This window comes from Gymnodraco acuticeps, unplaced genomic scaffold (assembly GCF_902827175.1).
Source record: "Gymnodraco acuticeps unplaced genomic scaffold, fGymAcu1.1, whole genome shotgun sequence".
Taxonomy (NCBI): domain Eukaryota; kingdom Metazoa; phylum Chordata; class Actinopteri; order Perciformes; family Bathydraconidae; genus Gymnodraco; species Gymnodraco acuticeps.
In genome coordinates this window covers 3,382,389-3,409,790 of record NW_022991216.1, presented here as the reverse complement: position 1 = coordinate 3,409,790, position 27,402 = coordinate 3,382,389, and the positions used below count along the sequence as shown (strand labels likewise).

Sequence of the window (27,402 nt, the reverse complement as noted above, 5' to 3'; positions counted from 1 at the left end):
GGAAAGCAGACTGGCCACAGTAAAACATCATAATACACTAAATTAAAGGTGTAATTGCTTTAGATTTCAAATAGAATAATGTTTGCACAAATGCTCTACAATCTGATCAGATTGAGCATGTCCATCCGAGCTGCACAGTCAAGCATCTCTATTTACATATCTGCATAAACAGGCAATCTGGAGATAATGAAATCAATAGCACCCGACAGAACAATGGTCAGGCTGTGCTGTGTACTTTGCCATCCGTGGGAAAATATCCATAAAAATACATATTCTGACCTATCAGGAGTCCATGAAAACATGAAAGCATTGTGTTAAATGTGCATTGAGGGAGTCGGTTTAGTTGTTTAGTTGAGGACAAACGCCTCGTCTCTACAGAACTAGATAATCAATGCCTGGACACGTCTACCTTCCTTTGTTTTCATGCTTTACAGCACACTGTGTCGATGCCTCGGCTTTGTGTTTATGTGCGGTGAGCGACAGGAGCAAGAGAAAAACAGTAACACCAACAAGAACATGGGTTAGCAAATTAAGATAAAAAACAACAAAAACAAGAGGGACAGAAGTACTTTGGACACATAAACACGTGTTTTTAGAAGCTATTAAAGTGGCCCTTTATGCTCATTTTCAGGTTCCTATTTGTATTTTCTGTCTTTAATGTTCAAAAAGCTCTTCTCATACTGCCTGTGCTGCAGCTCCTCTTTTCACCCTCTGTCTGAAACCAGAGCCCAGTCTGCTCTGATTGGTTAGCTGGCCGGCTCTGTTGTGATTGGTCAACCGCTTAGAGATGTCCCGCCCCTTAGCCTATCGTATAATGTGTTGCAGCGCTAACCAATAGAAGCACGAGTGTTACATAGTGATGTCATCATGTTCCGGGGCATTAATATGCACAAAAATCTATATAACCCACTCCATAACAGAAAAAAGAAGCATAACAGGGCTCCTTCTGAAATTGCAAACCCACCTTCTTTTATCGCTGTTACTCAGCTGAACTAATAACATATTCCTTAGAGCTTTTGTATATGGTATGGTGAGGGTATACTGTAGTTCACAACAAATCCTGATAGATTGGTCTAATTTAGTAGTTTTCCTTATCACAACAGGCCACAAATTGCTACCTTATTTATTTTCTCAGCATTTTAATCCTGAAATAAAAATATCTTGTTTTTTGTTTGGTTTGCTTGGGTAAAAAGACCCAATATCAACAACAATGCCTGATTACTAATATATTATGTTTTAGCTTACAACAGACCACTCATTTGCCCCAAGAATATCAATTATTTTATCAACAACCAGAGACTTTTATTTCTATAATGCCGGAGGTCATCTAGGCTCAGCACCAGGGACAGTTCTTAACTCTTTTTTTCCTGTGTTTTCAGACTTAGTTCATGCATAATCATAGTTATATCATCTGTAGGTGCTTAGGAAAAAATTATAATGGTGATTACATCAGCCCCGTAATGAGTACTAGACAGAGTCTCAGAGATCTGTTCCTACAGTATATTATTTCACCCTGACTCTCCTGAGAGCAGGTGTCCAGTTCACTGTGATGTCTGTCTGGAATTACAGCTCTTACATTACATTATGTAGTATAAAGACACAGATATTCCTCACAATTGAGAGAAGCTGGTTTCAAAAGATGTCTGTTGCTTCTGCTACAACTGCAGTTTCTCTTTATTTTTACTTTGGACTCGCTATTCTTAAACTAAGAGTTAAGAAGAGTTTTTTTACACTTTCCTTCTAGACTCTGAAATGCACGTTTTAACAAATCAAGGACTGAGGATTTTGTCCCCCAACTATGAATCTATATTACATTTCAATGGTGGCAAATAACTTTTTTTCCCGCCTGTTAACTCAATTTACGAAAGATGAATATGTTTATTACAAAGTGTATATATAAAATGTTACATGTCACAAGTTAGATAAAAGCTTAATGTAAACATCTGTGTAAACATGTGCATAGTGTTTAAGTTTCCTCACTAGGTGTGTTTGGCCCTGTACACTCTTTGTGAGTTTCTACCTTTTATGTGGGTGTGTATCCTGGATTCCATGTGTGTGTACAAGTGGGTGTTTCTCTAATTGGTTGGTAATACCGCCTTTGTGTGTGTGTGTGTGTGTGTGTGTGTGTGTGTGTGTGTGTGTTTCACTTCCTTACCTGCCCTATTCTGACAAACTCTGCCTGCCGTGCCTCCTCCTTCTTGCGTGCAGACTTCGGAGACTCAGGCAGCACGTCGCTGAAGGACCGCCGGTTTAACATGTTCTGGGGAGAAAAAGGAACCTAAACGTGGAACACCAACACACAAACACAGACACACGCACACATGAAGGGGAAAAAGAAAGCAGAAAGGGGTCTTAGAGACTGACCCTGGCAGGGGGTGAGACAGCAGCAGTGAGAATTAAATTGTGTTAGCAGCAACATGGAAAAAAGGATAGGGAAAAAACAAGAGAATTAAGATAAAAAAGTGACGTGAGGAGAGAGAGCCCTGCTGAGAAAGTCAGCATTGCAGCAGTCCAGTGTGACGCAGTATGCAGAACAAAAGTCAGCAGTGACTGAAGTGACAAGGAGGAGACAACTTGGATAGTAAAAAAAAAGAGAAGGACGTTCATTCAAGAATGAGCAGGACTCAGAGTCACTGGGCAGCGGTACCTTGTGCAGGTCAGGCATGAGGTCTTGGTAGAGCGAGCGGATCAACATGTCCAGTGTCCGCTGGCGCTTCTGGGCAAACGTTGGCGTCTCCAGTGTGGCTTTCTCTCCATTGATTACTGCAGGGGATAAAGAAAGATCACATGAGAACATTAGCATATCAGGGTTATTGAATGGCTGTATTTGTATGCATCTTTCCTCAAATGTCCTTACGTTTGACTAATAAAAAGTCCCTGAATTCTTGGTGATCAGTAAACACAGGTGGAGATGGGAGAGGGGGTCCAAACAGTGGAACGCTCTCCTCTGAGAATATCTTCAACCTGTGACAAATAGCAGATATTTCATATTTCTCTTATACTTATAATGGATGTCAAGCACATCAAACAGTATGCAACATGAACAACTTGTTTGAAAGAGGACATATTGTGCCTTTTGTGCTGCTTTAATGTTCAAAAAGCTCCTTATTTTTCCCATACTGCCTGTGCTGCAGCATCTCTTTTCACCCTCTGTCTGAAACCAGAGCCCAGTCTGCTCTGATTGGTTAGCTGGCCGGCTCTGTTGGGATTGGTCAACCACTTAAAGATGACTTGCCCCTAAGCCTATCACGTACAATGTATTGGAGAGCCAGCCGATAGAAGTGTGAGTGTTACATAGTGATGTCACCATGTTCAGGAAGTAAACAAAGTAGTCCAAAGGTAGGATTTTAGCCTTTGCAGACCATTTACATGCACAACAACCTATGTAACACACTACAGGAAATTGAAAACCCCAAAAGCATAATAGGTCCTCTTCAAAGGGAAAATGTACCACATTTTATGTTGATGTACAATTAGTCTCAACATGTTCTTAATTAACAAAGAAAGCTGACTTATCCTGTACAGACGGGTGTATTGGCAGTGCCTACATGTTCCTGCTGGCTATCCTCTCACTTTTCACATTTCTTCTGCTGTGTACACAGCAGAAGAAATGTGAAAATGTGAGAGGATAGCTCTGTTAAAAACTGCTGTATATTTAAGTCCAAACACAATGTCATAATAACCTTTGAGGGCTACCATTTTTTCTTTTGGAAACATAACTGGTTTGTTATACTTGCAAAGTAAGTTCACTTTGCTAGTATTACAAACCAGAGAGTGGCATCTGGTTCAGGAATGCTGCCTTGGTACGAATAATTGGAGATCAGACATCCAAATTGAAATAGTTTGAAGTTCTTCTTTTGCATCAAACTACTTCACTTTAACTTCAAATGCAGGAAAGATAAAAGGAAGTGCAGCAAATGTTCATGGTGCAAAAGGAGGAATGTATTGTCTCAAAAGACTACCTTCAACACCACTGATTGGACATCCACATACTGTAGAAGGTGGTGAACTCTCTGTTTAATCATTTAATCAAAGGAACAATCAAAAGGTAGAGGCACATTGTGGATTGAACCACCTTAAAGCAGAGTGTTAATCAAAGCACTCACCTGTAACTGTCATTCTGGCTATTATACCTAACTAATGCAAAAATATCTGGACAGGGAGTGAAGGAAACACTGATTATAAAGGAGACACTATGATGTGGTATCTGCTCATAGCTTCTGAGCTGATTACCACTTCATTTGTTCTGAAAATCTCTGTCCATGTGAAGGATACGGGTGAAGTGCGATCGGATCATAGACGGTTTGAAGGACGACGATGCGTCATCCCCTTCCTGGAATACTATGGTAACAATGTCGTTTCCAATGTGTCTCTTTCTCTCCACCTGACAGACGAAAGAGACACAAGGTGAGACAAAAAACGTAACCATGTCGAGCTCTGTGATTCATGTGAGGCAGGAGGACGTCTTTAAACCTGGATTAATTGATTTTATGGTCACTTAGGGGCACAGCAACAAACCGTAAACACAGCATTGATATATAGACACAGTTTAAAGTTGTTACGACACATCCAGCAGACACGGAGAGAAATTAGCATTCGTACTGAGTACTGAATTTAGGTACAAATATTTATTTTATTATATAATATTACATTGTATTTTATTCTATTCTATTATTTGTTTATAATCATTATTATATTAATTCTTTAATTTGTTTTGTTGTTACTATTTCCATTAGCATTATGTGTATGTATTTGTATTAACTGTATTTATTTTAAATGTAAATGATGTCATGTTCATTGATTTATTTTGTATTTTATTATTATTTTAGCGTTGTTGTCATTTTATGTTTTGTTTTCGTGTTTTGTGTGTTTTACGATGCGTAATTCTAATAAAGACAACGTAAAAAAAATAAAAAAAAGTACTATATTCACTCTCAAATGTTATTACCATAAGGTAGAGACCATATTCAATAACCAAATTCATAGAGAAGAACCATTTCTATTTTTAAGAATATAAATCCTGTTGTTTTTAATATTAATGTCTTCTGGAAATCATGCCAGAGTTAACTTTTGTTTACCCTCAGTATCAGTACGGCTTTTTTTTTACAACACACTTCTGGGTGGATAACAACACTACACTTCACGCGTTAAGCTGAACTGACTTTACCTCTCATGTGTGATTCATATTCCTTCCCATGATTCCAGTTGTTGCCCCCCCCCCTCCCCTCACACTCACATGCAGTAGGGCACAGACTGTTCCTTAATATTGACTGCTTTTTTTTTTCTTTTTTACATAAGAAGAAATCCAATTACATGTCAGATCTGCAAAGCAGCCCTTTTGAGTCATACTCACTAATATTGACATAACAGAAAGGAGCTTTACATTGAAGTCCTTTCTTCTTCTTTTCTTCCCACAGTGAGCACATTGTTAGGGTCTTTTTTCTGCTAAATGACAGAGAGATGACTGTGACTGATGTGCAATTAGAATTTCTGCAATTTCTCTAATTGTAGTGAAAAGCAGAAACAGAGGGTAATTCTTTGGCTTTTTTGCGATCTTAAAATAGACAGAAACGGGAGAAACAGACCCGATTTAAATGCAATTGTTTTTTACTCAATTAAATAATTATTCATATTTTACACTGCATTGTAACTTTTTTACCTATTTTCTTTCTACTTTAGCTTATTTTTCCTCTCTTATACTCTCTTTGCTTTTTATTGACTGTTTTTAAATGTTTTTATATGTCATTTTATAATGTGTTTCTGCTGCACTATATCCTAATGTATATCCATTGTTTGTAAAGCACTTGAAATGGCCTTGTGTTGAAAGGTGATATTTAAATAAACTTACCTTGCTATACTTTAATAGTGAAAAACCAAAGCTTTGGACCGATTTTAACCAAAGCTAAATGTTAAATCTTCCCAGTAGTTCAAAACTTTTAATCTCAATCAGATCCGATCAGATTTTGAAATCCCATTTTTTGTGATCCAGGATCAGACAACTCGGACAGATTTTGTCCCTGTATTTCAAAGCAATTCAGGATAGGATCACCCTGATCCAGATTCAGACTTTTCAAGATGACTAGATCCTGAATATCAGTGCTTTAATCCTACCGATCTCCATCTAGTGGATATGAAAAACAATACAAGGAAGACAAGAGACCAGATTAGAGAGACATCTATTGTCCGCAATTACTTTTGAAAGGTGATGACAGATGATGGACTTTTTTTTTGTTGAAGATATTTTTTCTTTAATCTAAATTACATTTGTGATTGACAATCTTTGTTGTGATAATTTTATGAGCATAAACATTTATGTCATCAACATGTGGTTGAAACCAAAATAGGCCACCACAAACGTGATCAAAAAATGAAAAATAAAATTGATTTGCCATGAAGGCTAAAAATTATGTATTATTTCAGTTAACAAACTTTGCCATCTTATTTATATTGAAACATATTTTTAAATAAATTGTAAAGTACATTTTGCTCTGGTAATCCACTGGAAATCCACCCCTCTGGTGGGATCAAGATAATCCAGTTTTTTGGGATCAAACTGATCCCAATCCTGTGTTGTCGGTTTGAACTACCCATTTTGAAGATTTGATCCAGATTAAAGCTTGGATTGGATTTCCTGATCTGATATCAAAGTGATCCTAATCCTGTTTTTTTTAATTAACCAAAATCCAAATCTGATCCGATCAGATAGGGCAGTGATTCTCAAACTTTTTTCAATAATGTACACCCTTAGACATTTTTTTTCAGCCAAGTACCCCCTGATCAGTGCAAAAACTATTTGTTAGGGAAGAAATGCCAATATAAAGAGGTACAGTACAGCGCTGCACCATCGGTGTCTGATTTATTAAAACAACAACCTTGTAACTGAGAAACACTTAAATGCTACATTTCAAATGTTTACAATCCATCACTAAATTCATGGAAAACCAATTTTAACATCATGCAATAACACTAAGACGACATTAGTTGCATTGAACTGATCTTTTTAATAAGTTGTACTTACAATGTAGTGAAACATGGGCTTGTGCTTCACTGAGGATCTTTGTTATTCTCAGTGACAGGAAGGCCACTGCAGTTATTACACTTCGCGTTTTGAAATATGTGCAACTCTGTTAATATAAAACCCACACTGCTCAAACTTCGTTACTTTTCCTAAAATTGTTTTTTTTGTTGTTGTTGTCATTAACATAAAATAAATCTCACGTACCCCCTGGAGTACTCCAACGTACCCCTAGGGGTCCGCGTACCCCCATTTGAGAACCACTGAGATAGGGATTACAAGTTTTGAACCACTGGGCCCTGGGGACCATGAAAATGTTCAATCATTGTGCAGCTAGAGAATTGCCAAGTTTTGTAGGATCTATCCTCTGGGTACCCTGAATCTTTTAAACAAATTCATGTAAATTCATGTAAATTCATGTAAATCCAGATCCACATTTTACTGTGGCTGAAGATAAGAACTATCTAACAGATAATAATGCAGAAACCCACCTGCTGCTTGTTCTCTTTAGAGTAGGGTAACATGGTGGAGACGTGGAACATGAGCTCATGGCCCTGATACACCGTGTAGATGGAGTTCATTCCTGTAGTGTCATCTGTAGGAGAAAACGGACCGAAACAGAAGCAGACAATGAGAGATTGGCATATTGAAAAAGCATTGTACTTTTTAATCATGTAGTTATTCAGAGGTCTCTTACTCTTGGTGTCCAGCCCCCCCCTGTATCCGGCCCACCCCTGCAGCGTGATGGAGTCACCGAGCAGATTGAGAAACTTGTCAAAACTCTCACTCCCCATCTCTGAAAGAAACACAGGACTTTTAACTTTGCAGGTATCATTTTGATGTATTTAATACAGGGTTGGGTTGACATTTTGGGAAATACACTTAATTGCTTTCTTGCTGGGGGGTTAGATAAGATGTTTGATATCACGCTCATCAACAGAATCCGAAAGCAATACAATCCACATGGCCACACCTCTAACGCTCTAAGTTATATCTTGTTTTCTATACATGTACAAAAAGCATGTGAAACCTATAAGTAACAGGGTTTATGATCTGATTCTGAACTATGTATTAGCCTTGTGCATCTTAATAAGATACAGCATGAAGGAGAGATATAGAAGTTCTTGTTGGTGGATTTTGATATTTGGCGAAAAGCGAGGCAACGTGACGTCACCCCATTCAAAGTGAATGGGCAGACGCGTTGGAAACCGTTTTTGAAGCTGTCGAAGCTGTAGTGTGGACGGGCCGTTTGGCTTTCCCGATCTTTCCAGTCTTAATTCTAAACTAACCTAAGCTGCTGCCTCCAACAATCGATATTAAGATGTTATTGATCTTCTTATCTAACTTTTAGCAATAAATCACATTTCCCAAAATGAAAACATCCCTTAAAAAGTGTTTGGACACTGAAATAAAAAAAGTATAAAGGATTTACCGTTGCTGAACATCTCGTCATCTGTGAGCTGGCCGTCTTTGGCAAACAGGACTCCAAATTTAAAGTTGACAGAACCCTACAAAATTATAGCTGGGTTAGAATTATGAAACTATTTACAATTGATATCATTATTTATTTATCATACTATGCTCCTATGCAAGTAAATATGGTGCAAAAGATACACACAAGGTTTTTAGAAGTGCTTATTATCAGTGTTGAATGTAAAAATAACAACTTGGGTATTTAAAGAAGATGGAACAGTATTGAAAGCATGCATTTACTGTGCATACTAGTAACTACACATAAAAAGGAATTAAACTTGGAGATAAATATAATTATCTTAGACTAGTATCAATATCAAAGACAATATCAAAGTGTTTGTATCAACAGTATGTCAAGGACTTTTACCAGAAAAAGCATCAATACAGAATCAAATGGAAAATAATCAAAAATACCTCCTGTTCCTCCAACACCAGCAGATCCTGAGGAAAGAGGACACAATAATTATAATAAACAGTGACCAGCCCGTCAGCCTGAGGATGGTGTGAAGTGTACATGCTGCTGATCAGGCCTGGCATGAAATGGACCCGTGCTTCATTTAATTTGCTCTGAGTCTCACCTTCTGAATCTCGGCATTGAGGATCTCCCTCGGGCCTTTCTCAAACCTGTCCATGTTCATTGCACTGGGATAAAGGGAAGAGGAGGAAGTAGTAATGGATAAAAAGAGAAAGAAAGGGAGTGCTTAGGATTGATGGAAGACAAATAGCCTTAAGGGTTGCACAGAGAAATGAGAGACCTGATACAGGGGATTTCTCTTCCTGCTTGTCCTCATTCATCCTCACTTAGAGGAGTGATGGCGCTCAGCCGGAGGAATTTATAATCTCCAATCTTGTGCTTCATGCATCTTATTATATCCTGTTACCTGTCACTCAGGACATCTGATACTGAACACAACATATGAGTCTCCAGATTGAGTCGGTTTTCGAGCGATCGTGCTATTATTTAACGATTGTGCTTGTAAAACAAACATTATTTGGTTATAGCTTCTCAAAAGTGAGGGTTTGCTGCTGTTTTATTATACATTATATAACTAACTAGAACCTAAATATATTTGAATATATCTCCTTGGGCTCTGGAAAACTATTATCATTTCCCCAAATGTTCAAACACATTTGCATCATAATGAAGATAATTGTTAACAGCAGCATTACATTGATGGCCAACCAAATCAAGAGACATTTAAATCCTTAAAACTCTCCCTCTTATTTTTCTTTTCTTTTCACCTTAAATTGTTTTAAAAAAATGGTTTCTTTATTTTTTTATATGTACTTTATGTCCATTTCACATATTTAAAATCAATGGCATTTGGTGTTGCCTTTGAAATTTGCATTATTTACAAATTATCTTTGTGTACGCACGATAGGGGAAAAAGTAGACATTAAAGACCCTCATCACAAAAGACCAAACGTTTTCTTCTGATTGAAATGATAAATTCTTCATGAGGAGGAAAGAAAAACATGAAACTAATCAAATAACTGAAATGATTATGGGTATGTCCTACCATTGTGAGACCAAGCTGCATATCTTATTCTAACTAAATGTTATCATACCCCAATAGAGACTTTCAAAAATGATATTTTCTTAATATAGATTTAGTGATAATTTGTGGCAAATACAGTATGAATGCACCAAACCACAGTAAACACTGTGTCATGTAGATCACATAGACTATCTATTATATTTGTGGGGCTTTGACATACAAAACGGTGCTCCTTAACGGCTACTGGGCAAATGAGAGGCTCTGCTTCAGTCTTTATGTCTCAGCCCAGCTTTAGATAACCAACCATATCCCCTCTCATTCAGTACATGTGTTGACCAGAGTGAATGAAATGTGTGTGTTGAGCTGCAGGCTGCACACTCACCTTAGGATGGACTTGACGGATAGTGTTTTGGTGGGGCTGTAGGGGAGGCTGATCTTCAGAGTGCCCTGAGCCAACAACAACACAGATCAGGGATTACAACCTGTTGCTCATTTATCAAAGAACATCCTCAAAACTCAGTATTAAACTAAAGAAAGTCCCAGTATATTTTCTTCTATCAGTCATAAAAAAAAATCACAAGGTTAAATCGGAGCAATTCAAATCAAACTAGATTGTTCTGTTCAATAACAACAACATCCTGCAGCAGTGTGACAGGAACAAGACAAATCAATGTGATCAGGCGGTGGAGGTGCACCAGCCTAATCAGTTTACAGATGAGGCTAAATTAAATCCCAGCTATCTTGGTCATAAAGCTGAGTCACTACAATAACTTTATAATAACAACTTTATGTATACAAACACACAATAATAAACATGCATCTCATACACATGCACACAGACTCAAAAATAGAGTAATGAGGCAAAGGTAGAAAGTAACTACATTAATTAATGAGGTCCTTGTAGTTAATTTGAGTATTTCCATTTCATGCTACTTTATGCCTCTACTCAACTTATATTTGGAGGTAAAGTTTGTATTTTTTATTCTACAATATTGAACTTAGTGATTTACCATAAAAAACTCCATAGGTAGTGTCGTAACGATATACATTTTAGGGTCAAATAGGTACACTTTTCAAATATGAAATCATTAAAACAAGAGAAAAAACCCTTAAATAATATCACTATTTAGCAAAACTTGTTTTTGCAGGGGAACTGACTCCAATAGTAAAGTGCTATGTAGACCTTTATGATCTACTTGCTTCTCCCTTTGGATACTTGAAGTGGCGCGCCTCTGTTTACCAAGCAAGGTCCGTACAGACCACAGCCGCCAACATGTATGACTCTGACTTCAGTGCTATGTTTACGTGTATAAAGGACCTGAGAACTTGTTCCACCATTACTGTGCAGATGTTAATCTCACCGTCTTCCTCCAGAGGATGGCTCGGTACTGAGGGACCCGCTGGTTGTTCTGATCCGAGAGAACGACCGACAGGTAGAAGGGATTCTTCTCTGCGTCTGTACCCACATAGTTCTGGTGGACTGAGGGAGACAGAGAAAATGTACACAGTTATACACACACCCACTTTAAAGAGGCCCTATTATGCTGTTATGGTTTACCACATCCTGTAGTGTGTTATATAGGATTGTGTGCATGTAAATGGTCTGCAAAGGCTGAAATCCCTGTGTTCCCTCCAGAGGGAGTTTCTCTCGTTTACCTCCGTTACATAGTGACATCACTATGTAAGACTTGCGCTTCTATTGGCTAGCCCTCAAACGCATTGTACGTGATAGACAGCTAACTAATCAGAGTAGACTGGGCTCTGGTTTCAGACAGAGGGTGAAAAGAGGTGCTGCAGCGAGAACAATAAAGAGCTTTTTGAATGTTAAAGCATGGAAACATGTCGCAGAAGAAAGGAACATTTCAGATTTCCTCTAACAACAAAGTGTTATCGTATCGTACAAAGTGATCAGAGAACTGATTATTTAGTTGTACTTATTAAGGTAGAAGGCCACCGAAATTCCTTCAAATCTCAGTGTTTCCCTGCTTTTTTTGTCTTCTGTCCTTCCTATTCTTTCATCATTTCTGCCTTCCTTTCATTCATCACCAGTTTTCTCTGTGTGTGGTCGCAGACAAAGATCTCAGCAGCAGACTCACACATTCATGCCTCCTCTTCTTCGGTTGACAGGGCAACATCTTGGGAAACAATGCTGAACAGACCTCCAACCCAATTAGATGCAGGATATCTCTCTGCATTGCCGTCCCTTCCTTTGTCCTCCCTCTGGTGCTTTCTCTCCCTCTAATGTTTTCTTTATCCCACATTTTCTTTCTCTATTCGGCTTTTAGCTCTCTTTATTCTCCATTCACAATGTTTTCATGCTTCAGGTGAGCGATGACTTTGCATGGTCGGCTTGCAATTATACAGGTATTAGTTTAGACAGCTTGAGCTTTTATTTATTTGGGAAGAAAAGCAAATTGTAATCAGAGTTGTCTTCGTACCTTACGCAAGACAATGAGGAAACAACGTTTGTTCTTCTTCACCTAATCATCAAGACATGGAGAATTCGAGCCTTTGTTTTGGATGCTTCATTACACAGGAAGTGCCAGTGTTAGAATAATTGGCCCTGGCCTGGTAATGTGTTGTACGATGCAGTCGGCTCTGCTCCGGCTGTGAGACGCAGATGGCTCAGCTGTAGTCCAAACAGGTTTGCAGCCAACTTTCTGGAGACATGGCGACATTTTAAACTGCCCATGCCATACCGTGATTACACCCTGGCTGGAGGAGAAATGTTCTAACTTTTTTTCACAATCACTTCCATCCATCCGTCCTTTATCTCATCCTTTTAGAGCTGAATATGATTCGAGTCATGGTAAAGAAACCCCGGACAATGATCTTTTGTTGCACAACTTTCTGTGCCGCCCACACTGTGAGCGAGGCGCAGTGATAATGAGGACGGAGAGATGATGAGGGTCGCAAAGGTGAAAGGAGCACTTCTAAATATATATATTTTAACAATCACAGTGAATGGCTCCTGCCTGCCTGTTGCAGAGCGCCAGGCTCATTTCAGGAGCCAACAGTCCGATCTTAATTGCGTTATCTGTTGGAGGCAATTCTTTCTGCCGTGTGTGTGTCCTCTAGGGCTTCCTCCCCGGGCGCAGTATGGGATTAGAGTGTGTTTGAGACTCCCTGTGGGGATATTGCTGGATGCTAACAAGTTTTGGCCCTGAATGAAGAGTGGTGCAGAGTAAGGACGTGACTGACTTCATAAGATAAGAAGTGTCCTGTGGACCAGGGAAGAGATTCAGACCATGTTTTATTTCTGTGGCTCTCCTTTATCATTAACCCATGGTTTCTTGAGCTGTAGTTCACCGAAATAAATCTTCATCAAATCAAATGATGCACGTTACCGTGGATTAACCAAACCGGTGCACTGGTAACTTGAATTATGATATACAAATACAAATATGCAGCAAAATCTTTTTGAGCAGATTGTTTTATACTGAAAGCTACATACACAGCCCACACCAGCCCATTCATGCATTTTCCAAAAATAGAAGTCACCACCGAAAACGTGATTGGATGTGTTTTACAGTAATATGATAAAATGATTTGGCTATTAAAAAGACCAGTCTTTTTGAACTCTTGTGTTTAGCTGCCTGCATCTAAACAACCGATTATGAGAGCCAGTCTCCACCACCCAATTTGCTAAAAACTGCTTCGTCAACCACCATATGCCAACTTTTACATGATAGTAGCACTATTCTGAGGCCTTTGAAAATACTGTGTGTGTTTACACAAATTCCCCCCCAGACCCACACAAATATTGGCCTAGAAACACTTTTCTACTTCAAAGTACCACCAGCGATTGTCCAAATTTGGTCAGACTATAGCACAACGACAAACAAGTCGACCAGAAGGAATCAGCCTTATGTAGCCCTCTGTGTAACACTTACTGTGTGTGTGGGTTGGTGTGTGTGTTTTTTTTAACAGATCACCACAGAGCAGCACTGACCTTTTCCCAGGAAGTATTTAAAGAACCATCTGGTGTGGTACTCTGGATTCTCCAGATGGACATCGGTTCTCCTCCAGGTTCCTGGTGTGTAGTCCAAAGCCTGTTTTTAACACACACAAACCACACACACCACACCCACACACACACACACCACACAGACCCACACATACACACGGCACACACACACAAAACACATTGTCATCATGATGGTCACACACAGCTTGAGTCACAGCGGTCTTCTCTGAAAAACTGTTACACAATGCAGCAGTAACGATTAAAACTCTCAGGTCAGGAAATCAGACGCAGCCTGACCACAGTGAGCCACAGACTGTGTGGTTTCTGTTTCTATTCTGTCATGATGGAACTAATCCATACCGAGATGTGAGACAAAAGCTAGGGAGTGAATCACATGAGGACAGGTCACCAAAATAGACATACACTGCTGTGAAACTGACATGACTGTGTGTGATAAATAGGAGCCAGTAGGGGTTGCAAACAGCTAGCATGGCTCTTTTCAAATGATAAGAAATCTGTTTCCCAGCTTCTTTGTTCTCCAATTCTTACTTTGTTTTGAGAATAAAAGCATCATCAAATATCTTCCCATCAAACAAACAATGCATTTTTTGGTACAATTTAAATAAATGTTTTAATGAGTAAGCTTTAAAGTTGCCAACAGTGTTGGAGGTTGTGTGGGAACATGGAGGCTGACCACTCGCACATTTTCTGGAACTGTACAAAGATAAGGTCATATTGGGAGAAGGTTAATGCAGTTGTCAAAATTATTATGGGATATGGAATCCCAAATACCTGCCCGGTGATGTATCTTGGGAACATTAAGGATGTTGTGATGGGAGGTGATCTATATTTGACTAAGGTTTTACTTGCAGCGAGTAAGAAAGCTATAACTAGGAATTGGCTTAATGTGAACGCTCCGAATCAGGAGCAGTGGCTGGAAATTGTTCGAGATCTTTTTATCATGGAAAAGTTGACATATGTTTTGAGAATCCAAGAGAATGCATTCAATAGGAAATGGGAAAAGTGGAATATTTACATGGTTGACACCAATGGGTAAGTGAATGACTAATTCATTCCTGTACAGCCGTGACCATCAACTGGTGGCCCGCCAGACATTCTGATCCGGCCCGCACAGTGGGGGTGACTGTGGCGTTGGCGGAGTGGTCAGTGCGTCCGCCCTCCACTCATGTCACCTCGAGTTACACAGGTTTGAGCCCCACGCTCATCAAAAAACGTAGTTGTGTCCTTGATCAAGACACTACATTCCCAAAGGTGCTGTATAGGTGATATATATATATAAAAAGATGATGATTACTTTTAGAAAAATATGAGGAGAAGTTTATGGTTCGTTCTTTGGTTTTTCCATTTCAAACCCAAATAGGAAAAACCGACCTTATTCTGTTTTTCAACCAAAACGGGTTAACAAGAAAGTTACCGGTTCGCCAAGTCGGAAGTGGAGCACACAGCAGACAACCGTTTCATTGCAGACTTTTATGTTTATGTGGGGAAATGGCAGCGCATACATTATTTCAGATATGCGTACCTGGCAAACAATTTTCTTATATCCTGCAACCGTTTCCCACCAATCAGGACACGGTATTAATAAAAAAGTTGATTCCTTTTCCTGCCAATCAGGACTGCTTTCAGTTTTATTACCCCGGATACAGGCTTATAAAAAAAAAATCAATCAATCAATCAATTATATATACAGTATATTAATATATATATATATATATATAAATCTCTGGCCCCGAAAGTGTCTCTTGGATTAATTTTGGCCCTTGGACAAATGTAGTTGGTGACACCTGTACAGTATGTGTGAATATTGAAGGACTTTAGACAACTAGTAATTATTGTGCTTTATTTTATAACTGATTTGTGTGTATTACTTTTTGTTCTTTAGGTTCACATGTTGTTCTGTTGTTCTGTTATTATTGTTGTGAAAACTCAATAAAAACACAAGCGTACAGAGTTGCTGTATACACATTTATGAAAGAGCCAGGCCATTTTTCCCAGTTGCCACTTTATGCTAAACTAAGCTAATCCTTACTATAGGTTCACATTTAGCATGACGACATAGGATTATATCTTCTCATCTAACTTTCAGCAAAAAAGCATATTTTGTACCTTTCAAACTATTGCTTTAAGTCACCGTTAATAAAATAAATATAAAATATAATAATGTGTCTTCATCTATAAATGTTTTACCATCCCAGCTTTTTGATATACCTCACATACACATACACATTGTAATTTCTTATTTCTATCGTTAAATTGTTGTAAATACTTCATTTTGTGTATATTGTATAATACCTACAAAAAGTTAATATTAATAATTATAATAATAAATGCATAATGATAATAACAATAAATAAAAATCAATAATATGTAACTATTATAGTTCTATATTTGCTCTTTTCTCACACCTTTATTACTCTTATTCTGTCTATGTATGCACGCGTTTCAGGACAACGCAAGGCAACTCTATGGCATCGAAAATGATCATAATCCGAGATCTTTTTTCTATTTACTGTGGTATGGGTAAGTGGATGGATTGGATGCACATGTGCACAAAAGTGTTAATAGACAATTTTGTTTGGACCTCATCTGAAGAGCCGTTCTCCACCCTGAAGCGTCCTGCCCTCTGGATGGCCCCATCTGCGTCACTGGAGATTAGCTGGGAGACAGACAGACATGTTTAAAATTAGGCATATGACAAACCATGACTTTTGGCAGACAGTATTAAGCAGGTCGTAAATACATTAGAGGCGGCTATCATCGCGGAGGAAAAGAGGAACCATGGCTGCGTGTCACCATGTGAACACAACAGCACGAGGTACAACACATCTGTCCTCAGCAGCCCTTCACCTGTACATAATCTCTTCTTTTATCATCAATAATTACTTTGCAATGATTGAATGAATAACCTGCTTTTTATGCTGTATTTTATTCTTTTTTTCTTGCATCTGCCACCCTCTACTTATTGCTCCAATTATCCGTGTTTTGCTGACTCACCTCTCTCAGACACAGCGTTGGAGAGGAGAGAGTATGAGAGAGAGAGGGGACACTTAATGATGGTGAGAACAGAACGAACCCTCTGTGAGCACGTACAACTCCAATAAATGGTTCCAATTGTTAGGTGCTAGTGATGCTTCTTTTGCAGGGTGTTCCATTTTGGTGAAGTCCAGCCCCTTTTTGTAGCCTCAGCAATAAGTATGTTACCTGATTAAGTATTTAAGTAGTGGTTGCAGAAGAGTCTAAACGTCATCATTTGAATCATGCAATAAGCATTGGCTGGTTGGTTTGTTGTGTAGAAATGTTTTATATTTGGCTGTTACATGGGTATTATATGTCTAGGCTATTTCTACTTTCTTTTAGGGCTTTCAAATAAAACTTTGAATGTCTCTTGTCATCATTTATTAAGGTCATCGTCTGAAAAATTTAAATGATTTCATCACACTAAATCCAATTCATATTTTGTCTTTAAAGCAACTTTCTTTGATAAATCTAACTTTTGAGTTTATCAGATTATTTGGTTTGATAAATAAAGCATTATACATTTTGAATATGAATGCACAGTCTATCTTTTTTCAATATATTTTGATTTTGGACTTATTGCAGTTATTTGAAATGTTTGGATAACACAAGTCATGACATTAATTGAAGTCCACAATTAATATAATACTAATACAATTATTGTAGTCTTATTTTTATGTGCAGCAAACAAACCGTTTTAAAACAGAATTAATAGACATTTAAAAAAAGAAAATGGCACAACATTATGGATTTAAAATCAAAATGTCTGAATCAAGCTTTTGACACATGTGTTTAATCCTCACTGACTGATGTTTGACCTCTCTGTCACAGTAAGATAAAACCTGTGTATGTAAACACAGTTAATAACGTTCCATTTGATACTGACGTCTCAACACTTGTAATGAATGATTGGCCACCTTCTTCAAAACCCCTTCAATCTATTCCTTTTCACGTCCCCTCTTTTCCATTTTATCGATCCCAACACCATGACACTGAAGGATGTTTTTGTTGCTAGGCAACGGACTGTAGAGTCTCTCCTTCCTTGTTGCAGTTTCCCCTCCCTCCTCTCCTCTCCTCTCCTCTTCTCTCTGCGTCTTTCCCCTTTGCTCTTTGACCAGCATGCTATATTTCTGCTCCCGTCGCCCAAGAGAGGTCTCTGCTCTGCCGACATGTGACATAAAATAAATAAAAAAAGTTGGCTGGACATTGAAACGTCCAGATGGCCTGAACTGGTCTAGAAGAGCCCAGCAAGACGAGGATGTGAAGGAAGTTCCTCTGAGAAAAAGGACTGGACATGGAAAGCTAAAATGCACCTCTTAGTTTAACTGACCTCTCGGAACCATAAAGAATATTTTACGCATGCAGATTGTGTCTATATTAATAGTTTACTGCATAAAATGGCAAAACAATGAGAAAAGATATCAATCAGAAACTAAGAAGCATGGGTCATGTCCTTAGATGTCTACTTTTAGTTAAAAAACAGCTTTAAAAACTAAAGGATAATCAATTTATTCTGACATAAACAGAGAAAGTATGACATCTTTATATCGTTTTTTCTTAGTATTAAAAGACTTATCGGTGCAGCTCTAAGCAAAACATGTGGACAAAGAGAACACAAGCTTTTCATTTTCTCTGTCTCACAGTCACATGACAGAAAATACATCTAGATACTTTCTTTGGGTTTTACCTTTCCTGTCCATGTGTTCTAAAGGTCTTTGTGTCTGCAAAGGTTAAAATCCCCAAGTTCCCTCCAGAGCGAGTTTCTCTCCCACACACTCCCCCATTCATTTGTTTAATTCCAGAACATTGTTACATCACTATGTTACACTTGTGCTTTTATTGGCTAGCGCTCCAACACATTGTGATAGGAATTGAAAAATGGCACAGTAGAGGCATAAAATATAAAACAATATTGTGGGAGAAATTGAATTGTCGCTCATTTTATTTATTGCCATGCTGAGATGGAGCAGCTACATACAGCACCACCTGTGATCATTAAGTGTTGAAGTAACTCAGTCGGCACAGAAATAAGTGGCATCACTGGTTCAAAGGCATGCTGCAGGCATAGGATCAAAAACATGGATATCCTTATGATCATGCACACAGGGAAATGAAAACCCAGGTTTATCTTTTTCCATGTAAACGTCATATGATCAAAAGCAGCACTCTCAGATAAAACGTCTGACATCGTTAAAGTGTTCCTGCTCTAAGGGTCTACGCACATTGACTAACAGATATCTAAAACCAGATTGTGAATGGCGAAACACAACCAAACTAAGCCGTGTTTATCAGTTTGGAGAGTGGGCGTAGTGCCCCACTTCAGCGGCTCATTAGATGTCAGACAAAACAATAACGAGAGAAAGTGATGAGAGAGCACTTATCCTAGAGAGGGGGGGGGGTTAAAGTCCATTCATAACATTCCTGTGGGCAAGTGAGGAGGAAAGACAAGAGCTGTACAGTCTGAATAAAGTCATTAATAACTGTCACGCTGACTTTATTGTTCATGCTAAATTAAATCTGATATTCAATTCAATTCAAAACCTTTATTTATCCAGGTAAATCCCATTGAGATCAATGATCTCTTTTTCAAGGGAGACCTGCAGCAGTAGGTTCCACAAGAAGACATAAACAACAGAACAACAAAAGGACATCATACAGCAAAATGTACAGGGATTACAATTTACATATTTAACCACAAGTACAGGTACCAATAGCATCTGATTTTGTAGCATCCAACCGAGCTTTAAAAACATGTAGTGGTACTAGCTTGGTAATTTTCATATGCAGTACTGTAGCTATTAGATAGCTCCTAAATGAGATTTTTTAAACTTTAACTTGGCTCTGAATATGCTGTACAAACTATGTCACGTAAATAAACAGTTTAATTTTAACGTTACAGTTTGGATCACATAAAAAGACACTTTTAAATAGGAGTAGTTTTCATATCTTTCTAAATTGTATATTTTACGCATATTTTTCAACAATTATTAATTGAGTATGTGGGAGAGAAACACAGGGATTTTAGCCTTTGCAGTTCTTACATGCACACAAGAACACACTTCAGTAAAGGAACAAACTAGAAAGCATAATATGGCCTCTTTGATGAACTGCCTCATCGTGTGCATCGTACATGTTTTTCAATCAAATGTTCTTTATGATAAAAAATTGTTTATTACTTATTTTACAAGTCATTTTTGTGTAATTCCAATCAAAAAAAAGGAGCGAAAGGGTGTTAGATTAATTTTGCAATTCAGTGATAAGTAAAAAACGAACTGATATCTTGAAAACATTCCCATTAATATGACATTAAAGTATCGCAGTGGCTGCACTTCTTCCCCATGGTACACTTTATATACTGAGGTAATACATCCAGCGCAGCATGTTTACTGCAGCTGTGAGGCTCTGATAAACGACAGAGAGCTTTCTGTGCAATAATTGGCTCCGTGTGAGAGGAGAGGCTGCAGGAAATACTGCCTGCTCTTCTTTCATATGCATATTACTGCCTGAAAACAAATATATATTGTGCATACTTCCTGGTGTGGTTGCAGTGTTTATGCTAAGTTATGTGCATGGAGAAAGAAGGTAAATGTGGAAGCTATAGGTCTCTTTCTTCCTCTCGCCTCCCGCAACATTAACTGTCAAATCGCAGGATAATGGAGAGGAATATAATGCTGGGTTCAGACACAGTAATGCACCACCTTCAAAGTGTATCTGTGTGAAAAAAGAGAGGAATACATGTGTGACATTCTGTATTCAATGCGTGTTTACGTAAGTGGCTGCGCTGCTATGTGTGAATATGCTTTCTTGGGTGAAAGATTGAAAAATAGCTGGAGAACGAAGCCATTAAGTGCTCTGGAGAGTCTCACACACACACACACACACACACACACACACACACACACACACACACACACACACACACACACACACACACACACACACACCACACACACACACACACACACACACACACACCACACACACACACACACACACACACACACACACACACACACACCACACACACACACACACACACACACACACACACACACACACACACACACACACACACACACACACACACACACACACACACACACACACACACACACACACACACACACACACACACACAGCTTTTAAATCATGCAACAGAAGAGTGGCAAACAAGGAAAAGCTGCACTCCAACGGTCCCCCAGTGAGCCGGGGAGGAAACGGAGGAGAAGGGGCAACACGTTATGCTTCTACACTTTAACAAACAACCAATAAAACACATCACTTCTACCGGGGAGCAATTGAAGAGGGATAGGGGCAGAGGGAGAGGAGCGAAAAGGGGGAATCAAACGTAAAAAGAGGGAGACAGCATGAAGGATGAGGTTGCTGAGGAAGAGAGCAATGTGTAATGACAACAAAAAGCCGAATGATAGACGAATAATGGCCGTCTCCACCGGGCGTAACCCCATGGGAAAGGGACAAGGCTTTGGAGCTTTATAGACGGAGAGGAGATGCACACACACTCTCTTATACACACACTTAAACAGCTCCCATATTAGGGCATCACTTGAACATTTCACAAACAGAATCGAGCTCACGGCGTACTCAGAGTCTCTGATTTCCCCAAGGCCTGCGGGACAAAGGAGCTGCAGAGAGGGAGGGGGGGGGGGGGAGACGCCTGTGTGTCTGTGTATTAAATCAATAGTTTTGTGACGGCTGATAGATAATTGATCTCATCAGTGGGCCTCTTCATGCACACTCACAAACCTGCAGGAAGGCAGAGCGAGAGAGGAAGTGAGGAGGGAAGTAGTGAGTAGCAGGGGGGGGGGTGAAGAGAGGCAGGTGCATAGTCAGAGAGAAGAGATGAGGGATGAGAGGAAAAAGAGGAAAACTGGGGAGGAGAGGAATAAGAAGGGAGAATCCAGAGGAATATACATACTGTTATGGGCTTTCCTGTCTATTATGAGAAACATGCAGCTCTGGAAGCTTTGGAAGTTTTTTCTAACCTATCAAAAACCATGTGCGGGAACAAAAAATGACTGCCAGGGGAACTAAGCTATGTCTTCTTTAGGAATTTGATAGTGTAATGTCAATCGGTGTGTCATAACCAATTTGTAGATTATCAGAGTATTGTTTGGTGTATAAAATGTCGGATTAATGGGGAATAATGTCCATCCCAGTTTCTAAAAATCAAATGCATTGACTTCAAATGTCTTCGTTTTTCAATCGTACCCAAGGCTTTCCACCTACACACCATTTAAAACTAAGAAATGTTTTTGCATGAAAGATCACTGCAAATGCAATCATCCAAATCGATGTCAATATTTGTTTGGTCTTTTAGCTCTTATTGTAAGTAGCCATCATGGGTAGCCATCGGAGTTACTATAGAGGACAGGGCATCAGTAAGAATCAGTTAAATCAAAGTAAAGCCAGACGAGTGTGTGTCTGTTTGTGTGTGGTTGTTTCAGGTTATACAGTTAGAAGGTGGAGCATGAGATCACGAGAGTCACATCTTCAAAAGGTTGCATACTGAGAGATGTTTGGATATAAATGTCTCTGTGTTACAGGTCGTCGGTGACTCAGACAGTTCACAGTAACAATACTACAGCCACTGCATTTAGAAAAGGAAGTGGAACATGGCATCAGAAACCATTGTGTGGTGAACACATCTTTTCACCAGTCTTTATTCTCATTTTCAAATTGCATGGTGTCAGAAGAAGAAATCAAGAAATCCCATGACAGTACCCAAACAATGAACTGAACCTAATAACAAATATTTACTGTTCAGTCAAAGCCTGATTAATCTGTTCAACAGAAGCCCATTGTGTTTTATTGTTTAATATGACAACAATAAAGCTCTTTGGCGCTCAACAAACAAGCTATATGTGGCTTCTGAGCAGTGTTGGGCAAGTTACTTCCAAAATGTAATATATTACATATGACTTATTACTGTCTTTTGAAAGTAATAAGTTACATTACAATATTACTGTCTCTGAAATGTAATGAGTTACACTACTTTAGTTACTTTTGAGTTACTTTCACCAAAATAACCGCAAAATAATGGCTAGGTATTTTAAATGCTACAATGTAGTTTAGTGCAGCTCATTATACATCCAGCGAAGGGCAATGTGGTATCATAACAACTGTGTAGGCCCTTAAGGCTACTAACAACTTGTATTACACGGCTTAGTTGAATACTCGATTCTGATTGTAACTTCTTAACATGTGACACGTTGTTAATACAGCAGTACAGACCACTGTCAAGGACTATAATGAAGGTTGCTAAGGAGGATCAAGAAAGAGAAAGGAAAAGAGGTTAAAAGACGGAGCGCTGGACGTCAGATAAATCACCAGAAGAAGGCAGAGAGGAAGTAAACACTAACAGGACACGGAATGGGCTCTGTAGTTTGTTTAGTATATGGCCATGTACAGGCCCGGTTCCAGAACAAAATGACTCGGGTGCCTCTGAGATTACAAGGGGCGTAGCAGTAGTAGGTTTACATGAGCAATAGTGGCCGGCAACAGCAATGACAAATAGCATTCGTGGTCCCCAATGAACAGATTATGGCATTTGTTATGTTTTGAAACCAAGCAAGTGAGAACATTTCAAGTGAGTTAAAGTGCAATCCTGAAATATTTCATATAGTCCAAAGTGGACTATGGCAAAGAAAAGCACAAAAGCTTAAAAACTGTACTGATAAAACAAATGAGAACATATTGTAAATCAAGGCAAATGTTATTTAAACCAGCTCATGGTTTGAAATGGCAAACATTGAAAAGCAAAAGCATAATTAAAACCATGTACTACATCATCACCTTGGTCCCATCATATACTCTGGGAAGAGAACATCAAGCTGCGTTCAGACAAACTGCACAACATACAAAAAGCCCTTTCATATAGGGCAACACTCCTGCAATGCTAATCATGATGTATAATGCATTATGTCGCTGTACACTAACCTGTGTTTTTGTAAATTTTAAATCAAAGACAAACCGGGTCCATAACGTGACTGATTGCTAAGTAGCCATTGACTGCTCCTGATTAGCATTAATGCCGCCTGCGGCTAGGACAAATCCAGCTAACAACAGAGACACCACATCCATAATCTGCCCATTTGTACCACAGCAACACAGGCGATGACTAATGAAATGACTGGGACTAAAGGCATCCTCCCACCCAGGAGTCATGTTAGTAAGGTGGTGCCGCTTTAAGGACACTGAAGAGTGGGCAGATGCTGCAGTGAGCGCCATGCAACGCTGCTTTATTACATTACTACTTATGTATCAGGGAAGATGGGAGGAGGGGGGACAGAGGGAGAGACAAGAGCAGGCCACAATACGTAAGCTGTTTTAAATGACTTCAAAAGAGGATTCAACAACAAAGCATGTAAACATGTCACAGTAGGAGCAGAACATACTGTACAAATATGAACCTGGAAATGAGCAGAATAGGGCCCCTTCAATGGAAATGGAATTAAATTGAGGGATGCAAATTCATGTTTGAAAAAATAAACATGAATTTGTTTTTAGAAACTCTGGTAGAGTTTGCAAAGGTAGATGAAAGCACGGCTATGTCTAAAATAGACAGAACGAGACATTTAAATGCAAAAGCTACAACAACCTTTAGTACGAGGTTTCAACCCTATAGCTTATCTGAAGTGTCGAAAAGTTGAGCGACAAAAAAAGATAGCTCTAAGTAAGAACCTGTTTGAAAAAGCAGGATTTCAAAACAGGGGCCCCCCATCATAAAACCTGGTTATCATTAGCTTCACAGGGGGGCCAATTTTGAGTATTCTGTCACCAAATCGCAACGACAAATCCTCCTCATTGTGTCTTTAATCACCCTTTTAATTTGAAGGAACTACATATAAGTTTCTAAATTGCTGGAGCACATTAATTAAACACACCGTATCTCATAAAAATAAACTCAATCTGCCATTATTTGTTATTCAGTGTGACAGTGCAGTCAAAAGCCTCTGGGGCAGTGACAGTCACACTGGTAGGGTGGGGGTGAAGCGGAGGACTGACAGCTGACCTCCCAACACACTGCTTCTCAAAAACACACACATTGGGTATCAAGGCCCAAACACACCGAGAGCATCTGATGCACACATTTTGATATACGCTTATTGTTTTAAATGAAGGAGCATTACGAGGCGCATACTCTGGCCTTGTTTCATGAACGTGTGTGAAGGATTAAATTCTCCAACATTTATTTGAGCTTTCCCGTGAAGATTCATAACACTCAGAGACACAGCGCCCACCTCTCTCCTATATCTGTCACCGCCTTTATCTGTGGGACTCGGATGAAGACAATTCAATTATCTGTAAAGAAATAAATAAAAACAACACAACGTTCTCCGAGCTGTTTAGTCAGGATCACACAGGTTTAATTGTTGTTGCCTTCAGCTTTTACCCACACAATTAAGCTTTTAAAAGTGAACCGTGGAGTTGTCACTGAATAAAAGTGACAGGCAGAGTGGGAGATGGCTTTGTTTGTCCCTTTAAATAAAAGCACATACCATCATTTGTGTGCAGGGTTTGAAGAAGTTTAAGAGCTGATAAACCCAACACTGATTCTCAACACACTCCCCTTTATTCAGGAGAACTTAGCCTAGAAAAGCCTATGCCTATGATTCAATATGTTCCTGTGCAGTGAGGCGGTGACAACATGAATATTTTACACTGTGTTCAGAGTGAATGTAGGTGAAGTCTTATGTCAGTGTCTCTGGCTGAGGATGTTTTTAAGCAATGCGTAAGTCAGTCTCAACTCAAATATATCACAATTATTTCATCGATTACTGCAAAAGTTTGTAAAATGACTGCTCAGATTGCATACACACAAAGATAGATTCTGAAAAAAGCATTCTAATGTCTCATTTGTATTTCAAAACTGTCCCTGATTCCTGATCAAATCCGCTTAGAAAAGAGTTTGTACGCCATACCGGATCCTTTACACTTCTTTAATGTCTAAAGGTGTGTGTGTGTGTGTGTGTGTGTGTTTGTGGACGAGGGTGAATCATACCTCCAACCCCCTCGGTGTCTGTGGAGGTTCCTCCTGTTATTAGTCACTGCTACTGGCTGATACAAGAAGCCAGACATAAAACACAGAGTGATGGTGAGTCACGGCTCGGCTCTGTCTTATTAGGGAGATCCTGCTCTGAATCTGTGGCTCCCACTTGTGAGGAGACATTTGAAAACAAGTTTTCTCGTTCACTTTAAAAAAAAGAGTTCTAAAAAGTGGAGATAACATTGTGGTTAAATTTAATGCAACAAACAACTTTTTTAGACAACAATTTTAATTATTTTGGACAAATCACATGGAATCAGGTGGCGCCGGGAAAAAAACATTAGGATTTAGCATGTAACATATAATATTTAAAAATAAAATGTTCCCCCTATATATTTCTTCTGGATGCATTCATTTAAAATGGTTGATTTGGAAGCCAGAATTTGTTTTTCTAAACTAAATATTTTTTATTTTTGCCAAATTCTAAGCAAATTATTATTGAAATACATATTATTATTAAATGATTTAGTATTTCTCCACTAGAATTACATCATGGCAGCATTTTTTTTACAAAAGCAATTATATTTATCTTTCCAACAGAAAACAGATTTCACTTCAGAGCAGAGAAACAAAGATAATTGCTCAAATAATCTGGGCATCATGAGTTTATCCTCCTGAGGTTATTTCTGAAGATCAACCTGGGTTTATCAAGCTCTGCCATTCATTTCCCATAATCCACTTCTATCAGTCATACAGTGCAGCCTTTCATTCCTGCAGGAATTGCCATGTCTTCAAAACAGACAGGGAAGGATAATTATTTAAGGTTTATGAGATTTTCCTTTTGGTATATTGGAACTTAAATGTGAGTTATTCGTGTGAATTTCAATGAAAATGATGTTAGCTCTGAATAGGCAATATATCCTGCGCACTTTTAATTAGCAAGAATATGAAAAGCTAACTTCCCCGAATAAATTATTTGATTCAAGATTGACCTAAACATATTGCCATGCCAAACTGACACATATAGTGGCTTTGTAATTTGACAAAGCCACTATACAAGCCACTATACCACCCACACACAGAGAGTGGTGTCAGTCTGCTGCTGCTGATAGACAGCATGCGGTTTCTCCTCAGCACTAATCTGTCGCACACGTGGAGACAAAGCCACAACATGTCTCTGGTAGGAAGTACGATTGCAGAGAGAAGCCCTACGACTTCCTGTCCCTCTGGGCTATCGACACCCACACCCACCCAACCCACGCATCCACGCACGCACGCACGCACACACGCACGCACGCACACACACACACTTCTCTAAAGCTACAATGACTCAACTGCTTAGTAATGTTACTTGAGGTACTTCAATATTTCAAGGTTATTCTTCTTTATGCCTTACTTCATTTAT

The 27,402-nt window shown here is 38.9% G+C and overlaps 1 protein-coding gene across 5 annotated transcripts in view; it reads right to left on the bottom strand.

Moving 5' to 3' along the window:
• The window catches only part of garnl3 (GTPase activating Rap/RanGAP domain like 3), a 98,204-nt gene that overhangs the window by 21,187 nt on the left and 49,615 nt on the right, over positions 1–27,402 (bottom strand). For 3 of the 5 annotated variants that reach the window (XM_034238859.1, XM_034238862.1, XM_034238861.1), the window contains exons 3-16: positions 16,557–16,631; positions 13,940–14,039; positions 11,349–11,467; positions 10,370–10,434; positions 9,067–9,130; positions 8,903–8,929; positions 8,448–8,523; positions 7,713–7,811; positions 7,507–7,610; positions 4,276–4,384; positions 4,107–4,152; positions 2,858–2,964; positions 2,648–2,763; positions 2,156–2,278 (exon numbers count right to left, since the gene is read on the bottom strand). In XM_034238859.1, the coding sequence (XP_034094750.1) occupies positions 2,156–2,278; positions 2,648–2,763; positions 2,858–2,964; positions 4,107–4,152; positions 4,276–4,384; positions 7,507–7,610; positions 7,713–7,811; positions 8,448–8,523; positions 8,903–8,929; positions 9,067–9,130; positions 10,370–10,434; positions 11,349–11,467; positions 13,940–14,039; positions 16,557–16,631 (1,230 nt within the window). The remainder of the gene's footprint in view (positions 1–2,155; positions 2,279–2,647; positions 2,764–2,857; positions 2,965–4,106; positions 4,153–4,275; positions 4,385–7,506; positions 7,611–7,712; positions 7,812–8,447; positions 8,524–8,902; positions 8,930–9,066; positions 9,131–10,369; positions 10,435–11,348; positions 11,468–13,939; positions 14,040–16,556; positions 16,632–27,402) is intronic. The other 2 variants (XM_034238860.1, XM_034238863.1) reach the window with 1 other exon arrangement.